The following is a 20,594-nucleotide window of genomic DNA, read 5'->3' on the forward strand; positions in this document are numbered from 1 at the left end:
CTTCAAATGTTAAAAAACATAAGATGTTTTTCCTGTCCCTCAGTAGGAGGAAGGACTTGCTCTCTGCTAGCGAACAGAGTTGACCCAAGTCATTGTAGAGTGTAATCACAGGCCGCAGTTTTGGATGATGTGAGTAAGTGAAGAGTATGTGTTTTCCATGCGCAGCAAACAGAAGAATATAGTATTATTTTACTAACTGAAAGATTGTGTGAGTTATTATTTCAAATAGTAATGTAATAAGAAGAACTGAAGCACACCTGTCTACATCATAAAATTTACAAAGATCTGATTCATGCAACATGGACACAGTCAAGATTATGTAGGTGGATATGTCAATCGGACATAATATTATTAATTGGTAAGCATAAATATATCACAAGAGAAAGACTATTTCATTTATGTGACACTAATATAAAAGGATTCTTTACCCACTTACAGGCATAACCCAGCTTCTTGTGCTCGTTCGAGGGCCAAAAAAATAATCTCATAAATTCGATATATCTAAAAAGCCACACACTTTATTTTTTATTATTATATATATTTTTATTATATTATACTAGGTTGGTTTGTGTTGTTGCATCCGTTATTTACACTGAATAATTTATATTAGATGAGAATAATGCATTTTGAGCAGTTTTTGGTACGTACATATCCTTACAATATTAGATAATCATGATTACGGAAAATATGTTTTTAGGCAGCTTACAGGTTAAAAGGTTCTGTAGGCATGATCCATTTCAGGTTGTCCTGGATTATGATTCCCCAGAATTTTGTCCATTTTTTTTCTTTTCACAAAGTCATTTCCTATGGATAATTTCATAGCAAATTATTGTTTCCTGGTGTTAATTCCAAAACTACAGTCTTTGAAGCAGTAACATTTAGAAGGCTTTGGTTGAAATACTTGATTTTGATAAACTGTCCACATTACATTGTTTTGTAGCTATGAGAACAGTACTGCATACCATTAAAATTATCAAAACAAGAATAAGGGGTACCTAGAGAGAAAGGAGAGCAACATGGCAGCATGTAGTAATGCATCATTTTGTAGCTTATATGTAAAAATTCTTCTTTAGACAATGAATATAGGAAAAAAGAGCTGTAAACTGGCGTCACATGTAGGGAATGCCGTATTTCATTCCAGGTAAAGCAACAAACTCAAAAAAGTGGTTTTATGAGCAAATTATCAGCTTTGGTTGAAAATTAAGTAAGTGAAATTCATTGTCTAAGGGATGAAGTTGCTTTAGTAAATAAAAAACTGAATGCAACTGATAAATAGCATCTGTTGATAGACAGCAGGCCTACATCAAAAACTGTTCTTGTGCTATGCCAATTATGAGTGGTTGAACAGTCCATTTATGACACATGCCACATAGTGCAATGTGGTACTCAGGTATGGGACCTAGCATTTTATAACAAAGAAATGCACAAGGCTACATTTCTTTGGTAACTAAAGTTCAAAAATTTGTATAATGCAGATGCTTTTAACATGACAAATTAGGTGGTGGATGTTTTGTACTGTGGTTGTATTGAATACAGTGAGACTTTGGACCTAAACTACATAATTAACAATATCCTGCCAACCTCAACAAGTAATTGCATGTTAGTTTTTAAGAAATGCTTTTTAGCCCAATAAATTAAAAGATAATGAATGGACTTAGTTCAAAGTTATTTGTTCTTTGCCTTGTAATACATTGCACCAGCCAAAATGAGTCCCCACTGTGAATTCTGTTCTTTAATATGGGATGAGTTGGTTGACATTCATAAGCAGCTGCAAGTCGCACTGACTACTGTCAGAAAACTGGTAACTGTTGTGAACTGGTATATTGAAACAACCCCTGAGAGTTTTGTACCTGTGATACTGATTCCAAAGGTACCTCAAATACTAACCTGTTCTGTGGATTATATCTCCTCTGCAAAAAGTACGGGATCTGCTTGTCCATCTGACTAGAAGTGGTGTGCCAATGGTAGATCTAGACATCCTGTACAGAGTGGATGGGGACAGGCAGGGCTCAGGGGATTGTACCAATCCAACTAACCAACAAGTTTGAAGAGCAGTCTTATATTGAAACTGAAAATGAGCCATTGGGACTCACTTCACCTGTTTGAGGAAATGTGTTCCATCTAGTGTGAAGAGGAGACAAATAAAAGAGAGTAGGGGTCTATTACCCATCATCAGTTCAAACATATGGCAAATGATGGTATCCCTTATGGAAACGGCAGCAAGGGACAAGAAAGGACACCAGGTGCACTCAGTGTGTATGCCCGGGGGCATTCAACATGTTTAGGAGGCTATTCCGGTGGCCACTGAGAGAACAGGAGCAACCATCTCCAGACAGTGATGCACATTGGAACATATGATGCCTGTCATCTGGGCCCCAAGGTCATACTTTGGCCATTGCAGTGACTGGCAAAGAAGGTTGAGAAAACCAGGATTGTGCATGGAGTTTCAGCAAAGCACAACATTTGCAGCATTGTCCCCAAAACTGATCATGACCCATTGGTTGTGAGTCAAGTGGGAGGACTGTACCAGAGACTTCCAAAGTTCTGTAACAAAATAGGCTGTGACTTCCTGGACTTGTGTCATAGGGATGAGAACTGTAGAGGCTTCCTAAATCGGTCGAGTGTGCACTACATGTCAGAGACAGTTACTCAGATAGCTGACTGTGTAAGGGGTGCAGACAGGAGGTTTTTTAGATTAGGCAACTGATCCAGATAAAGGTAGCTGTAGGAAATATGAAAGTAACAATATAAAATTAAAAGATATACCTCCCAGAGGTGAGAGTATTAAAATCCTAATAGTTAACTACTGAAGTTTTTGCAACAAAGTGTCAGAGTTTGAAGCACTTCTGAAAAGTAGTGACACTCACATTATACTAGATACAGATACCTGGATGAAACCTTAAATTGAAAGTGGTGAAATTTTTGGGGTAAGTTTGAGTGTATGTCAGAAAGATAGCCAAATGGGAAATGGATGAGATGTATTTGTTGCAGTGGACAAGAAACTCAAATCCACTAAGATAGATATTGAAGAAATCATGATAGAAATCTGCCAAGGACAGTACCTCTACTTATGGGATGTATCAGTTAGAAAAATGCACCGATGATGACTGATATCAGTTGAAATCGATTTGCAACAAGATAAATAAATTACACTCCTGGAAATTGAAATAAGAACACCGTGAATTCATTGTCCCAGGAAGGGGAAACTTTATTGACACATTCCTGGGGTCAGATACATCACATGATCACACTGACAGAACCACAGGCACATAGACACAGGCAACAGAGCACGCACAATGTCGGCACTAGTACAGTGTATATCCACCTTTCGCAGCAATGCAGGCTGCTATTCTCCCATGGAGACGATCGTAGAGATGCTGGATGTAGTCCTGTGGAACGGCTTGCCATGCCATTTCCACCTGGCGCCTCAGTTGGACCAGCGTTCGTGCTGGACGTGCAGACCGCATGAGATGACGCTTCATCCAGTCCCAAACATGCTCAATGGGGGACAGATCCGGAGATCTTGCTGGCCAGGGTAGTTGACTTACACCTTCTAGAGCACGTTGGGTGGCACGGGATACATGCGGACGTGCATTGTCCTGTTGGAACAGCAAGTTCCCTTGCCGGTCTAGGAATGGTAGAACGATGGGTTCGATGACGGTTTGGATGTACCGTGCAGTATTCAGTGTCCCCTCGACGATCACCAGTGGTGTACGGCCAGTGTAGGAGATCGCTCCCCACACCATGATCTCGGGTGTTGGCCCTGTGTGCCTCGGTCGTATGCAGTCCTGATTGTGGCGCTCACCTGCACGGCGCCAAACACGCATACGACCATCATTGGCACCAAGGCAGAAGCGACTCTCATCGCTGAAGACGACACGTCTCCATTCGTCCCTCCATTCACGCCTGTCGCGACACCACTGGAGGCGGGCTGCACGATGTTGGGGCGTGAGCGGAAGACGGCCTAACGGTGTGCGGGACCGTAGCCCAGCTTCATGGAGACGGTTGCGAATGGTCCTCGCCGATACCCCAGGAGCAACAGTGTCCCTAATTTGCTGGGAAGTGGCGGTGCGGTCCCCTACGGCACTGCGTAGGATCCTACGGTCTTGGCGTGCATCCGTGCGTCGCTGCGGTCCGGTCCCAGGTCGACGGGCACGTGCACCTTCCGCCGACCACTGGCGACAACATCGATGTACTGTGGAGACCTCACGCCCCACGTGTTGAGCAATTCGGCGGTACGTCCACCCGGCCTCCCGCATGCCCACTATACGCCCTCGCTCAAAGTCCGTCAACTGCACATACGGTTCACGTCCACGCTGTCGTGGCATGCTACCAGTGTTAAAGACTGCGATGGAGCTCCGTATGCCACGGCAAACTGGCTGACACTGACGGCGGCGGTGCACAAATGCTGCGCAGCTAGCGCCATTCGACGGCCAACACCGCGGTTCCTGGTGTGTCCGCTGTGCCGTGCGTGTGATCATTGCTTGTACAGCCCTCTCGCAGTGTCCGGAGCAAGTATGGTGGGTCTGACACACCGGTGTCAATGTGTTCTTTTTTCCATTTCCAGGAGTGTATGTTTCCATGGCTGGTTGCTACATTCTTTATAATTAGGTACTGAAGCTGCATGTGAGATTGTGTGGACTAGACTTAGTATCAGGGACTGTCAGAAAATGATAATGGAATTCTTCTATTACCCATCCACCTCATCTCCTCATGTAACTGAAAACTTTAGAGAAAACGTCAGTTCACGTGTATGTAAATTCCTCTATCATATTGTAATCATCAATGCAGACTTCAATCATCCAACAATTAATTTGGAAAATTACGGCTTTGTTAGTGACAGGCATAATAAGGTGTCCCATGAAACACTACTAAATCCCTTTTCTATAAAATACCTACAACAGATAGTTACCCTACTCATGATGAAAATATATTGTGTCTAATGGCAGCAAATAGACCTGACCTCTTTGAGGATATCAGTATCAAAACTGGTATCAGTGACCACAGTGCAGTGATGGCCACAATGATTACCAAACCAAAAAGAACAACTATAACAAGCAGACAGATATATACATTCAGCAAACTATATAAAAAAATCAGTAATGTCATATTTCAGTGAGGAAGTTGAAACTTTCAACACAGGGCAGGAGCATGTAGAGGAACTGCTGCTCAAGCTGAAAAGAGTAGTTGACCAGGCACTGGACAGATATGTAGCCAGCAGAATAGTTCATAATGGGAGGGACTCTCAATGGTATACAGTCACTGTAAAGAAACATCCAAAGAAACACAGATCACTGCATAATAGATGTAAAACAAAGCATACAGCTATAGACAGGGAGATGCTGAATGAAACACATTTGTCTCTCAAGACAGTAACCTCATAATGTCATCAATGACTAACAAAGCAGAATATTGTCATATCATATATCACAAAACCCAAACAAATTCTGGTTGTATGTAAAGGCTGTTAGTGGCACCAAAGTTAGTGTACAGTCACTAGTATATGAGATAGGAACTGAAACTGAGGGTAGCAAAGCAAAAGCTGAAATGCTTAACTTCATTTTCAAATGTTCCTTTACAAAGGAAAACCTAGGAGAATTGCCCCAATTTAATCCTTGTATCACTGAAAAGATGAATGAAATAGTTATTAATGTCAATTATGTTGAGAAACAGCTGAAATTATTGAAACTGAACAAAGCTCCAGGGCCCAATGGAATCCCTAACGGATTTTATAACTAATTTTCAACTGAGGTAGCCCTTCTTCTAACTATAATCTATTGTAGATTTCTTGAACAAAAAACCATTTCCAGTTCTTGGAAAGAAAGCACAGGCCACACCCATCTATAAGAAGGGTAGCAGAAGTGATCTACAAAACTACTGTCCAATATCGATGACATTTTATTGTAGAATTTTAGAACACATTCTGATCTCAAACATAAAGAGGTATCTTGAACAGAATGACATCAATGCCAAGGGTTCTGAAAACATTGATCATGTGAAACAGATCTTGCACTCTTATCACATAAAATAGTGAAAACCTTGGATCAAGACAGTCAGATATATAGGATATTTCTTGATTTCTGAAAAGCATTTGACTCAGTACCATGCCCACATTTATGGTCAGTAGCTCAGTCATATGGTGTATGAGGCTAAATCTGTGACTTGATAGAGGACTTTTTGGTAGGAAGGATGCAAAATCTTGGATGGAGAGCCTTCATCAGATATAGAAGTAATTTCAGATGTGCACCATGGTAGTGTGTTGAGACTCTTGCTGTTCGTGTTGTGTATTAATGACCTTGCAGACACAATTATAGTAAGTTGCAACTTTTTGCAGATCACGCAATTATCTATGATGAAGTTCAGTCTGAGAGAAGTTGCATAAATATTCAGTCAGGTCTTGATAAGATTTCAAAGAGGTTCAAAGATTGGCAGCTTACTTAAAATGCTCAGAAATGTAAAACTGTGCACTTCACGAAATGAAAAAAATGTGATAGCCTATAACTAGAATATCATTGAGTCACAGCCAGCCTACAAAAATACATGGGTATAGGACTTCATAAGGATATGAAATGGAATGATCACATAGGCTCAGTTTTAGGTAAATCAGGTCATTAATTTCAGTTTATTGGTAGAACAATGGGGAAGCACAAGCAGTCTACAAAGAAGATTGCTTACAAATCCATCATGCAACTAGAATATTGCTCAAATTTGTAGGACCCCTACCATATAGGACTAACAGGGGATGTTGAAGATATACAGAGAAGGGCAATGCAACTGTGCACTGGTTTGTTTTATCTGTGGGAGAGTGTCATAGAGATACCGAAGGAACTGAACTGGATGACTTGGAGACAGACGAAAGCTATTCCAAGAATGTCTGTTAAGAAAGTTTCAAGAACTGGCTCTATGAATATACAACAACCCCCTAAGCCTGTTCACATAAGATAGTGAGAATAAAATTAGAATAATGACCACATGGACAGAGGCATTCAAACAATCATTCTTCAAATGTTCCATATGTAAATGGAACAGGAAGAACCCACACAACTGGTACATTAGGACATACTCTCTGCCATGCACCTCACAATGGTTTGAAAAGTGTAGATGTAGATGTAGATGCATATGTAAATTATGCACTGCTAATTGTTTTCTTTTCTTCTATTGAAATTAGTGAACTATCTAATCCTGGTCCATCACATATTTTGATTATGACAATTACAGCACCAGAAGAGATCAGCAATCCTTTTGACAATGAGTCAGCTTTGCTTTCACAGAATATGGGAGGTGGTGCTTATCACAACTGTCTTTATGGTTATCTATTTTAATTAGTTTTGAGAAGACTAAGATTTACAATAAATTTTTTACTTATCTTCATTTCTCTTCATGTCTAAGGGTCACTTCTTGAAGCTGAAATTTTCATATTTATATTCTCATGGTTCCAATTGACGTAACTCTAAAGGAAGCCCATGCAGGGTTTTTGTTTGCATGATAATTTATTTGTGTCACATTTTATGATATCACACTTTCTTTGAATTTGCACACTGACAAAGTCAAAATTACATTGTTCTTACAAAATACAAAAACACATCCAATCACATGGGAGGCATGCCTGCCACTCCTTTATTCTTGGTAATAATAGTATTGCAAAGGGTTTACAGTCTTTCTTGACAAATGAATTTCTAATACTTTATATTATTATTTTATAAATGAATCAAGAAACAAACGTAATAAATAGCATCAAATTGTGTAAGTAATAACAGAAATTTTAAGTGTGTCAAATATTTTGGAATTTCAAATGTTTCCAAAAAATATATAATTTTAACTTTACAGGCAGAGCTAGTACATATCAATAGTAACAAAGAAAATAAAGTAACTTTTTTATAGATTTTAGCTTGAAATATAACACATCATGCACAAAATCATATGAATTTTGTTTAGAAAAACAGCTGAGATAATATTGACCTGTTCAAAATCGAAAATTAGTTCTGGTTTTGAATACTTTTGTTGAGGAAAAGTACGGATAGAGGAGGATGTCTCTTTACAATATCCCCATCACAAAATTTGGAATCAATTTGTTTACAATGTTTGCCAAATGGCATACTACATGATGCCAAAAGATAGAACACAGATGTATAAAAGTATCTGATACACAAAATATTAGAGAAAATGTAAGAAAAATATCTACTATGCAAGTCATAATTTATACAGAACATAGCATTCAGATTTTTAGATCTGTGGAGCAGTCTGTCACAAGACAAATGATACAAAGTCAAAATTACAACATTGCAACACTAAACTATAGAAATAACTGCAGAGACAATGTAAATCACTAGAATTACAAAGTGCAAGTTTACATCTGTAAAGGCACACCTTCAAAACCTTCATATGAGAAGAAAAAAAAATTCAGAGCCTAAATGTATGATGAGTGAGCCGACTCAAAAAAATTAATAGCAACAGGTACAGACCAGAAGAATATACTCAGTCATGAGCACAAATATAACACAAAATCAATCAGCCACATAAAACAGAGTATTCAAGGATATGTTGACTAATGAAAGGACAAAATAATGAAAAAATATTGGGGCCTAAGCTTATGATGTGGGGACTGACCCACAAATCCAAACCACATGGGGTATACACCAGCAAAAAATGTTTTATCACAACAAAATGAATAAAATTCATAATCATACATAAAGAGCAACTGTATTAAGCATCTAGCCTCAATCAATAATTGCATGTTCTCCTTCAGTACACACACAGTCGTGTTGACCAGGGTGCCAAAAACAGAGTTAGGCATAAGTTTAGCCACAGCTCAAGTTCCAATGAGATACAATATTCCAGCATTCAGGATAAATACAGGTAATCAGAGTCATAAATAGCTTTGAATGATGGCAAAATGGAGCAGCTTGAGGATAAAAATCAGTGTGTGAAATCAGACATGTTGTTGTTGTTCTTGTGGTCTTCAGTCCTGAGACTGGTTTGATGCAGCTCTCCATGCTACTGTATCCTGTGCAAGCCTCTTCATCTCCCAGTACCTACTGCACCCTACATCCTTCTGGATCTGCTTAGTGCATTCATCTCTTGGTCTCCCTCTATGATTTTTACCCTCAACGCTGCCCTCCAATACTAAATTGGTGATCCCTTGATGCCTCAGAACATGTCCTACAAACCGATCCCTTCTTCTAGTCAAGTTATGTCACAAATTCCAATTTTCCCCAATTCTATTCAATACCTCCTCATTAGTTATGTGATCTACCCATCTAATCTTCAGCATTCTTCTGTAGCACCACATTTTGAAAGCTTCTATTCTCTTCTAGTCTAAACTATTTATCATCCATGTTTCACTTCCATACATGGCTACACTCCATACAAATACTTTCAGAAATGACTTCATGACACTTAATTCAATACTTGATGTTAACAAATTTCTCTTCTTCAGAAACACTTTCCTTGCCATTGCTTTTGTTGATGTTCATCTTATACCCTCCTTTCAAGACACTGTCCATTCCATTCAACTGCTCTTCCAAGTCCTTTGCTGTCTCTGACAGAAATACAATGTCATTGGGGAACCTCAAAGTTTTTATTTCTTCTCCATGGATTTTAATGCCTACTCCAAACTTTTCTTTTGTTTCATTTACTGCTTGCTCAATATACAGATTGAATAGCATCGGGGAGAGACTAAAAGCTCCCTTCCGAACCACTGCTTCCTTTTCATGTCACTCGACTCTTATAACTGCCATATGGTTTCTACACAAATTGTAAATAGCCTTTCGCTCCCTGTATTTTACCCATGCCACCTTCAGAATTTCAAAGAGAGTATTCCAATCAACATTGTCAAAAGATTTCTCTAAGTCTACAAATGCTAGAAATGTAGGTTTGCCTTTCCTTAATCTTTCTTCTAAGATAAGTCATATGGTCAGTATTGCCTCACGTGTTCCAACATTTCTACGGAATCCAAACTGATCTTCCCCGAGGTCGGCATCTACCAGTTTTTCCATTCGTCTGAAAAGAATTCTCGTTAGTATTTTGCAGCTGTGACTTATTAAACTGATAGTTTGGTAATTTACACATCTGTCAACACCTGCTTTCTTTGGGATTGGAACTATTCTATTCTTCTTGAAGTCCGAGGGAATTTCGCCTGTCTCATACATCTTGCTCACCAGATGGTAGAGTTTTGTCAGGACTGGCTCTCCCAAGGCTGTCAATAGTTCTAATGGAATGTTGTCTACTCCCAGGGCCTTGTTTTGACTTAGGTCTTTCAGTGCTCTGTCAAACTCTTCATGCAGTATCATATCTCCCATTTCATCTTCAACTACATCCTCTTGTTGTTCTCAAGAAGATTGCCCCAGTATAGACCCTCTATGTATTCCTTCCACCTTTCTGCCTTCACTTCTTTACTTGGAACTGGCTTTCCATCTGAGCTCTTGATATTCATGCAAGTAGTTCTCCTTTCTCCAAAGGTCTCTTTAAATTTCCTTTAGGCAGTATCTATCTTACCCCTCATGAGATAAGCCTCTACATCCTGACATCTGTCCTCTAGCCATCCCTGCTTAGCCAGTTTGCACTTCCTGTCTCATTTTTGAGACGTTAGTATTCCATTTTGCCTGCTTCATTTACTGCATTTTTGTATTTTCTCCTTTCGCCAATTAAGTTCAGTATCTCTTCTGTTACCCAAGGATTTCTACCAGCCCTCGTCTTTTTACCTACTTGATCCTCTGCTGCCTTCACTATTTCATCCCTCAAAGCTACCCATTCTTCATCTACTGTATTTCTTTCCCCCATTCCTGTCAATTGTTCCCTTATGCTCTCCATGAAACTCTGTACAACCTCTGGTTTAGTCAGTTTATTCAGGTCCCATCTCCTTAAATTCCCACCTTTTTGCAGTTTCTTCAGTTTTAATCTACAGGTCATAACCAATAGATTGTGGTCAGAGTCCACATCTGCCCCTGGAAATGTCTTACAGCTAAAAACCTGGTTCCTAAATCTCTGTCTTACCATTATATAATCTATCTGAAACCTTTCAGTATCTCCAGGGTTCTTCCGTGTATACAACCTTCTTTCATGATTCTTAAACCAAGTGTTAGCTATGATTAAGTTACGCTCTGTGCAAAATTCTATCAGGCGGCTTCCTCTTTCATATTTTAGCCCTAATCCACATTCTCCTACTACATTTCCTTCTCTTCCTTTTCCTACTCTTGAATTCCAATCAGCCATGACTATTAAATTTTCATCTCCCATCACTACCTGAATAATTTCTTTTATCTCATCATACATTTCATCAATTTCTTCATCATCTGCAGAGCTAGTTGGCATTGTATCTATCTTGGCCACAATAATGCGTTCACTATGCTGTTTGTAGTAACTTACCCACAGTCCTATTTTTTTTATTCATTATTAAACCTAATCCTGCATTACCCCTATTTGATTTTGTATTTATAACCCTGTTTTCACCTGACCAAAAGTCTTGTTCCTCCTGCCATCAAACTTCACCAACTCCCACTATATCTAACATTAACCTATCCATTTCCCTTTTTAAATTTTCTAACCTACCTGCCCGATTAAGGGATCTGACATTCCACGCTCCAATCCGTAGAACGCCAGTTTTCTTTCTCTTGATAACGTCCTCTTGAGTAGTCCCTGGCCGGAGATCTGAATGGGGCACTATTTTACCTCTGGAATATTTTACCCAAGAGGATGCCATCATCATTTAATCATACAGTAAAGCTGCATGTCCTCGGGAAAAATTATGGCTGTAGTTTCCCCTTGCTTTCAGCCGTTCACAGTACCACAACAGCAAGGCCGTTTTGGTTAGCGTTACAAGGCCAGATCAGTCAATCATCCAGACTGTTGCCCATGCAACTGCTGAAAAGGCTGCTGCCCCTCTTCAGGAACCACACGTTTGTCTGGCTTCTCACAGATACCCCTCCATTGTGGTTGCACCTATGGTACGGCTATCTGTATCATTGAGGCACACAAGCCTCCCCACCAACGGTTCGGTCCATGGTTCATGGGGGGGACATGTTGTTATACTGTCTATATTCATAAATGTCCTCCACACTATTTGCTAATTGTTCATACAAACTAACCTACATACAAAGAGGCCTAGAAGATTCATTTACAAATGATATAAAAAAATAAAAAAAAATATAAAAAAAATAGTACCATGAATTCTTTATACAGGATAATTTCTTGACTAACAATTTAAAAGTCTCAGCACCTATGTATGATCTCTTGTAAGTTTGCTAAACCAGCAAGGTTACAGTCATACAGCAGCGTGGGAGTGGATTAACCCACATCTTTCAGTTTCCTCCCTAGATTTCTCATCACATGTGCCAATGGATAGGTTACTTCCTTTCATGAAGTTACATAAAATCCTGCAACATTGTTTTGTGTACTAATGTACTAAGTATGCTGTTAAAATGGTTCAAATGGCTCTGAGAACTATGGGACTCAACATCTGAGGTCATCAGTTCCCTAGAACTTAGAACTACTTAAACCTAACTAACCTAAAGACAACACACACATCCATGCCTGAGGCGGGATTCGAACCTGTGACCGTAGCAGTTGCGCAGATCCAAACTGAAGTGCCTAGAACCGCACGGCCATACCGGCCGGCAAGTATGCTGGTCAGTACCTCCCTCATATCACACAGCATATGCTCTGCTCATATAAAAAAAAGAAAAAAAAAGTTTACAGGGTTTATGTCAGAAGGGATAAAAAAGTGTTCATGTATGAAACTTTAATAAACAGAACTAAATGCAGTGAGAAAATGAGCTAGTAAGGTGATACATATATACTAAGATACTATTTCTAATTTGTACAGTACAAAGAATGATAATTTGTTATTAGATATTTAATGCATTTCAAATTATAAAAGCATCTACTCAATTAGTATCATGGAATATATGTACCAAATTCTAAAGCACAAATCTACTACAAAACATAATTATATACTTGTATCGTCCTCCAAACATACTTTGTCATAGATTTAATTGCAGTCAATAGATAAAACAGAACTTTAGAAATCACATCATCTTGCATACTACATTCCTGGCAATGGAAAAAGAAAGGAAAAATGAGTTTAGATACTTACAGATCACATCTATGAGCTTTCAGTTCAGTGATATTGCATAATCCAAACAACTTCTTAGATTTACAATACACAAGTCTGTATGCATTAGGATGCAGATTTTCAAGAATTTGATTGGTCCTACATCAATACTGAAAAATTTCTTTATGTCAGATCTCAACACTTTAGATTTCTCTTTGGCTTTCACCAATACAAGATCTCCTACCTCAAACCTAGAAAATCTGCCTTTACTATCATGTCCCTTTCTCCTGTTTCCCTGCTTTTTCATAATCTACATGAAACACTCTTCCCTCTCTTGCAATGACAGGATTTTACATGGAGGAAACTCAACTTTCTCAGAAATCAAGTTAGCTGGTCTGCAATTAAACATGATTTCAAATGGTGAAGAAGCTATTCAAGAATGTTGTAAGCTGTTCATAATATCCTCAAAATCACTGACATAATCTGTCCAACTGGTATGGTTCTTACTACGAGTGTTGCCCAGTATGTGATGCACCACACACTTTTTCTCACCCAAAAACAATGCTACGAATGCAAAGCGTTATGTATGTGTTATTTGAAGACTCCTGAGTGAGTGCACCAAGTTTCTGTCACTTCCGACAGATAGCATAGCTGCAGGACAGTTTCAAATCGGCGTCTGTACATGATTTACAGTACAAGCAACACGTTATTGTTCAATTTCTCACTGCAGAGAAAGAAACTGTTGGGAATACTCAAAAATGCTTGTGCAAAGTCTATGGAGAATCTGCTGTTGACCGAAGTACAGTTAGGTGCTTGACACCGAGGGTGAGATCATCAGAAGGCAGGCCTCCATGATTTGCAGCAGTTGAGGAGGCCATCCATGGCTGTCACACCTGACATGTTACAGGAAGCTGATGTTGTCATTTGTGAGGACAGATGCATTATGACTCAGCAGTTGGTAGACATTTTGAAGACAATGAGGAGGTGATTTATACAGCTGTGTGCACTGGATTTGCCAACAGGACAAGGATTGATACTGACAGGGCACTCATGCCCTTGTTTTGTGCTGAGGAAGGCTGCGGAATGGGATGGAGACTATGTGGAAAAATAGTGTGTGCAGATATAACACCATTGTTTCATGTGTATAATTCTCATTATGTTCAATAAAGAATTGCTGGAGAAAAAAAATGTGATGCATTACTTTCTGGGCAACTCTCATACAATATGTTCTAAACAGTCTTCCAATTTCTCTCATATATCTTCCTGCAGGGTTACTCAATAGATGGTACACTGAGGGTAGAATATGCCTTACTTTTTTGTGTGATCAACAAAATCTTTACAAGCTTGTGATGTAAACTGAGAACCATTCTCAGATAAAATTGTTTTAGGAATACCCACCCGTTTAAAATAAGTGTTTTCAAGCTAAGAGACGATTTTCATACTAGTAGATTTCTTAAAACGAAACAGCTTTATGAACTTCAAAAATACATTGATCACCACAAAAATATAACAAAAACCATTCTTAGACTTAGGCAAAGGTCTATAAACGTCCACAAATATGAGATCTAGGTTACTATTTGGCAGAATGTTTTGCATTTGGCCTCTATTTGTCTGGTTACTTACCTTCACTCTTTGAGATCTGTCACAGCTGACAAACTTCATCTTGATTCTCCTTCCTATGTTATTAAAATAGATGTTTTCCTGAATCTTTTGATTTGGTGATACACAATGACCAAAATTCTCATGTGTGTAGGTAATTAAAGTATCAGTACATTCTTCCAGCCAACATAGCTTCCAATCATCTGAGTAAGTATAATGTCTCCTGAATGAAATACTCTCGTGTACATTATAATATTGTTCCATCTTCTCTCCTCCTTTCTTATCCAACATGCTCTTAACCAATTTCCAATTTTTATTATGATTTTGACACCTGCAAATGTCTTTGCAAATTTTCAAGATCACTTTTTCCTCTTTCACATCTCTCAAGTACATAATTTTAAATTCTTTCTCTCCTTCTCCTAAGTTGTTACATGATTCACTCCCTAAAGTTAGCCTAGACAAAGCATCGGCAACTACATTATATGTGACCTTAATGTATCTGATTTCATAATTGAACTGCTGTAAAAACGAGGCCCAATGAGTAATTCTGTTATGTAACAGCTTGCACACCTGGGAATAACATAAAGCTTTGTGATCAGCATAAATGATGAATTTGTGACCTAGTAGATAGTTTTTAAACTTGTTGAACACCAAATATACAGCCAAAAGCTCTTTCTCAGTCACAGTGTATGTCTTTTCACACCTCTGCAACACTTTATTAGCAAATGCAAGAGATCTATGTTCAATAACACCATCAAATTCGACTTCCTGAAATGAATGAGCACCCAAACCAACTCACTCCTGTCTGTCATAATACAAAAAGGGAGTGACAAATCTAATCTGACCAATATCTGACCTTGACACAACCATCCTTTTATCTCATCAAAATTATCCTGACATTCCTGGTTCACACAAGCATGAAGCATTCAAAGCTTGGCAGCTACAACACTTTCTATAAAATAGAGTTAATGCAAAAAATGATTTAAGCTTTTTTTGTGATGAGTAGGAAAATTAGCAATAGCAACAAATTTCTCTTTGTTTAGCTCTTCTTTATTGTTCTGATAATAACTATCTGAGCCTTTCAACTAATGCTGGAGTTAGTACTTTTATATCTAGGAATCATGCGGACAACATTCTTGATTTCCAATGACAAGCTCCAGGTGTCATAGACACTTAATTATTTCTTTTTCATTCTAATTCTCTGTACTAGTTTTTCTTTAGTACATAATAGTTTCATTACCTACAGTGGCTTGTAGTCTAGAGGAACTCTGGGAAAACGAAATTGTTCTTTCTGACACTCATAAACAGAAAACATAATAATGCTAGTGGAATACAGAATTCAAATTTACCAGAATAATTTCTGCAACATGTGTGACTTCTGCCACAATACTGTCCTTTTCCATTTAGGAACAGTGCCTATACCTTACATATGGGTTGAGCCAAAGAGCGCACTTCCTTCTTCTGTTTTGGTAGGTATGCCCCTCTTAATTCCCATTTTCCTATGGTACAGGTCAATCCCCTTCTTGGTGACCCTGTCCTCACAGTATAGGACAGCTTTTGTCAGGTCTGCCTATCTGCCCTTAGTATCCAGTAAATGCTGGATGCACCCCCCCCCCCCCCCCCCCCCCCCTCTATCATTCCTGAGTAGGACTCATGGTTTATTTCTCAAGTATACTGCCTGATGTACACTATAATTAAATATCCTCTGGAAAATACAATCTATTTCACACTCAACACTCACTCCCTAATACTTCCCTTAAACTCCTAGAGTCCTCCACTACTCTTCTACTTCTACGTTACCAGTAAACACCATATTTATATACGCTATTCAATATATCGTACATTTACTTATGCTATACTTCTCCCACTATCCTACAAATCATCAGAACAAATGTTTGACTGACATTCCTGAATAATTATCACAATTAGTTCCTCCCTGGCTTATGCTCATTAATTCCTCCTTGCCTTATGCTCTCCTTAATTAATCACACTTCCTTCTTATGTATCCCTGATGCAGAATTATGAGAGTTTTTTTATGCACATAAACGATATACAATCATCATTGTCATAGTGTGTGTGTGTGTGTGTGTGTGTGTGTGTGTGTGTGTGTGTGTGTGTGTGAAAGAAACATTCCACATGGGAAAATACATTAAAAAAAGATGCTATGACTTACCAAACGAGAAAGCCCTGGTAGATAGACACAATAAAAAACACACAAACACACACACACACAAATTTCAAGCTTTTGCAACCCATGGTTGCTTCATCAGGAAAGAGGGAAGGAGAGGGAAAGACGAAAGGATGTGGGTTTTAAGGGAGAGGGGAAGGAGTCATTCCAATACCGGAAGTGGAAAGACTTACCTCAGGGGGAAAAAGGGACAGGTATACACTCGCACACACACACATATCCATCCGAATATATACAGACACAAGCAGACATATGTAAAGTCAAAGAGTTTGGGCAGAGATGTCAGTCAAGGTGGAAGTACAGAGGCAAAGATGTTGTTGAGTGATAAGTGATGTGCGAGGGGCGGAAACTTGAAATTAGTGAAGGTTGAGGCCTGATAGGTAACAGGAAGAGAGGATATATTGAAGGGCAAGTTCCCATCTCCGGAGTTCTGATAAGTTGGTGTCAGTGGGAAGTATCCAGATAACCCGGACGGAGTGACACTGTACCGAGATGTGCTGGCCGTGCACCAAGGCATGTTTAGCCACAGGGTGATCCTCATTACTAACAAACACTGTCTGCCTGTGTCCATTGATGCGAATGGTCAGTTTGTTGCAGGTCATTCCCACATAGAAGGCTTCACAGGTCAGTTGGTAAATCACGTGGGTGCTTTCACCTGTGGCTCTGCCTTTGATCGTGTACACCTTCCGGGTTACAGGACTGGAGTAGGTGGTGGTGGGAGGGTGCATGGGACTGGTTTTACACCAAGGGTGGTTACAAGGGTAGGAGCCAGAGGGTAGGGAAGGTGGTTTGGGGATTTCATAGGGATGAACTGAGAGGTTACAAAAGTAAGGCGGATGGTGGAAAGACACTCTTGGTGGAGTGGGGAGGATTTCATGAATGATGGATCTCATTTCAGGGCAGGTTTTGAGGAAGTCGTATCCCTGCTGGAGAGCCACATTCAGAGTCTGATCCAGTCCCGGAAAGTATCCTGTCACAAGTGGTGGACTTTTCGGGTTCTTCTGTGGAAGGTTCTGGGTTTGAGGGGATGAGGAAGTGGGTCTGGTTATTTGTTTCTGTACCAGGTCGGGAGGGTAGTTTCAGGATGCAAAAGCTGTTTTCAGGTTGTTGGTGTAATGGTTCAGGGATTCAGAACTGGAGCAGATTTGTTTGCCATGAAGACCTAAGCTGTAGGAAAGGGACCATTTGATATGGAATGGGTGGCAGCTGTCATAATGGAGTAACTGTTGCTTGTTGGTGGGTTTGATGTGGATGGATGTGTGAAGCTGGCCATTGGACAGATGGAGCTCAACGTTGTGAATCTGATGGAACCAAAGGAGTTGAGGTTGGAGAGGAAATTCTGGAGTTCCTCTTCACTGTGAGTCCAGATCATGAAGATGTCATCAATAAATCAGTACCAAACTTTGGGTTGGTAGGCCTGGGTAACCAATAAGGCTTCCTCTAAGCAACCCATAAATAGGTTGGCGAACGAAGGTGCCATCCTGGTACCCATGGGTGTTCCCTTTAATTGTTGGTATGTCTGGCCTTAGAAAGTGAAGAAGTTGTGAGTTAGGATGAAGCTGGCTAAGATAATGAGGAAAGAGGTTTTAGGTAGGGTGGCAGGTGATCGGCGTGAAAGGAAATGCTCCACCACAGTGAGGCCCTGGACATGCGGGATATTTGTGTATAAGGAAGTGGCATCAATGGTTACAAGGATGGTTTCCGGGGGTTACAGTGTTCGAGCAGGTGGTTGGTGTCTTTTATGAGTGATGGGAGACTGCATGTAATAGGTTGAAGGTGTTGATCCATGTAGGCAGATATATGTTCTGTGGGGGCTTGGTAACCAGCTACAATGGGGCAGCCGAGATATTTGGGCTTGTAAATTTTAGGAAGTAGGTGGAAGGTAGGGATGCAGGGTGTCGGTGGGGTCAGGAGGTTGATGGAGTCAGGTGAAAGGTTTTGTAGGGGGCCTAAGGTTCTGAGGATTCCTTTAAGCTCCACCTGGACATCAAGAATGGGATTACCTTGGCAAACTTTGTATGTAGTGTTGTCTGAAAGCTGACACAGTCCCTCAGCCACATACTCCTGACGATCAAGTACCACGGTTGGGGAATACTTGTCAGCTGGAAGAATGATGAGGAAATATCACTTTGCCATGAAGAAAAATAATCCTATTCCTACTCCTAATGATCTAACTCCCCAAGGCACCACCCAAATTGAACTCCGCCTGGAACAATTCAGTCCTCCATCACAGCGGGACCCACCTCCTCTTCCTCAAAATCACACTCCCCAAACCTTCCTGGAATTTCTCACTTCCAGCCTTGCCTCTCAATCTTTCTTCAAAAACCTTAATCCTACTCCCAACATCACCACAGCTGAAGCCCAGGCTATCTGTGATCTGAAAGCTGACTGATCCATCGTCATTCTTCCGGCTGACAAGGGTTCCACAACCGTGGTCCTTGAGCATCGGGAGTATGTGGCTGAGGGCCTGTGTCAGCTTTCAGACAACACTACATACAAAGTTTGCCAAGGTAATCCCATTCCTGATGTCCAGGTGGAGCTTAAAGGAATCCTCAGAACTTTAGGCCCTCTACAAAACCTTTCACCTGACTCCATCAACCTCCTGACCCCACAACACCCCACACCCCTACCTTCTACCTACTTCCTAAAATTCACAAACCCAAACATCCCGGTTGCCCCATTGTAGCTGCTTACCAAGCCCCACAGAACATATCTCTGCCTACATAGATCAACACCTTCAACCCATCACATGCAGTCTCCCATCATTCACAAAAGACACCAACCACTTTCTCAAATGCCTGGAATCCTTACCCAATCTGTTACCCCTGAAAACCATCCTTATAACCATTGATGACACTTCCCTATACACAAATATCCCTCATGGTCAGGGCCTCGCTGTGGCGGAGCACTTCCTTTCACGGCAATCACCTGCCACCCTACCTAAAACCTCTTTTCTCATTACCTTAGCCAGCTTCATCCTAACTCACAACTTCTTCACTTTTTAAGGCCAGACATACCAACAATTAAAGGGAACACCCATGGGTACCAGGATGGATCCCTCGTATGCAAATCTATTTATGGGTCGCTTAGAGGAAGCCTTATTGGTTACCAGGCCTTCCAACCCAAAGTTTGGTACAGATTTATTGATGACATCTTCATGATCTGGGCTCACAGTGAAGAAGAACTCCAGAATTTCCTCTCCAATCTCAACTCCTTTGGTTCAATCAGATTCACCTGGTCCTACTCCAAATCCCATGCCACTTTCCTCGACGTTGAGCTCCATCTGTCCAATGGCCAGCTTCACACATCCATCCACATCAAACCCACCAACAAGCAACAGTACCTCCATTATGACAGCTACAACCCTTTCCAAATCAAACGGGCCCTTCCCTACAGCTTAGGTCTTTGTGGCAAACAAATCTGCTCCAATCCTGAATCCCTGAACCATTACACCAACAACCTGAAAATAGCTTTTGCATCGTGAAACTACCTGGTACAGAAACAAATAACCAGAGCCAGTTCCTCATCCCCTCAAACCCAGAACCTCCCACAGAAGAACCCCAAAAGTGCCCCACTTGTGACAGGATACTTTCCGGGACTGGATCAGTCTCTGAATGTGGCTCCCCAGCAGGGATACGACTTCCTCAAAACCTGCCATGAAATGAGATCCATCATTCATGAAATCCTCCCCACTCCACCAAGAGTGTCATTCCACCATCCACCTAACTTTCGAAACCTCTTGGTTTATCCCTATGAAAT

General features: G+C 40.3%; 1 protein-coding gene across 1 annotated transcript in view; it reads right to left on the reverse strand.

Annotated features, from left to right (window-relative positions):
* The window catches only part of LOC124620111 (WD repeat-containing protein on Y chromosome), a 480,275-nt gene that overhangs the window by 180,949 nt on the left and 278,732 nt on the right, over window positions 1-20,594 (reverse strand). The window contains exon 12 of the mRNA XM_047146781.1: window positions 12,547-12,631. Coding sequence (XP_047002737.1) covers window positions 12,547-12,631 — 85 coding nt within the window. The remainder of the gene's footprint in view (window positions 1-12,546; window positions 12,632-20,594) is intronic.

The sequence above is a fragment of the Schistocerca americana genome, chromosome 6, assembly GCF_021461395.2.
Source record: "Schistocerca americana isolate TAMUIC-IGC-003095 chromosome 6, iqSchAmer2.1, whole genome shotgun sequence".
NCBI lineage: Eukaryota > Metazoa > Arthropoda > Insecta > Orthoptera > Acrididae > Schistocerca > Schistocerca americana.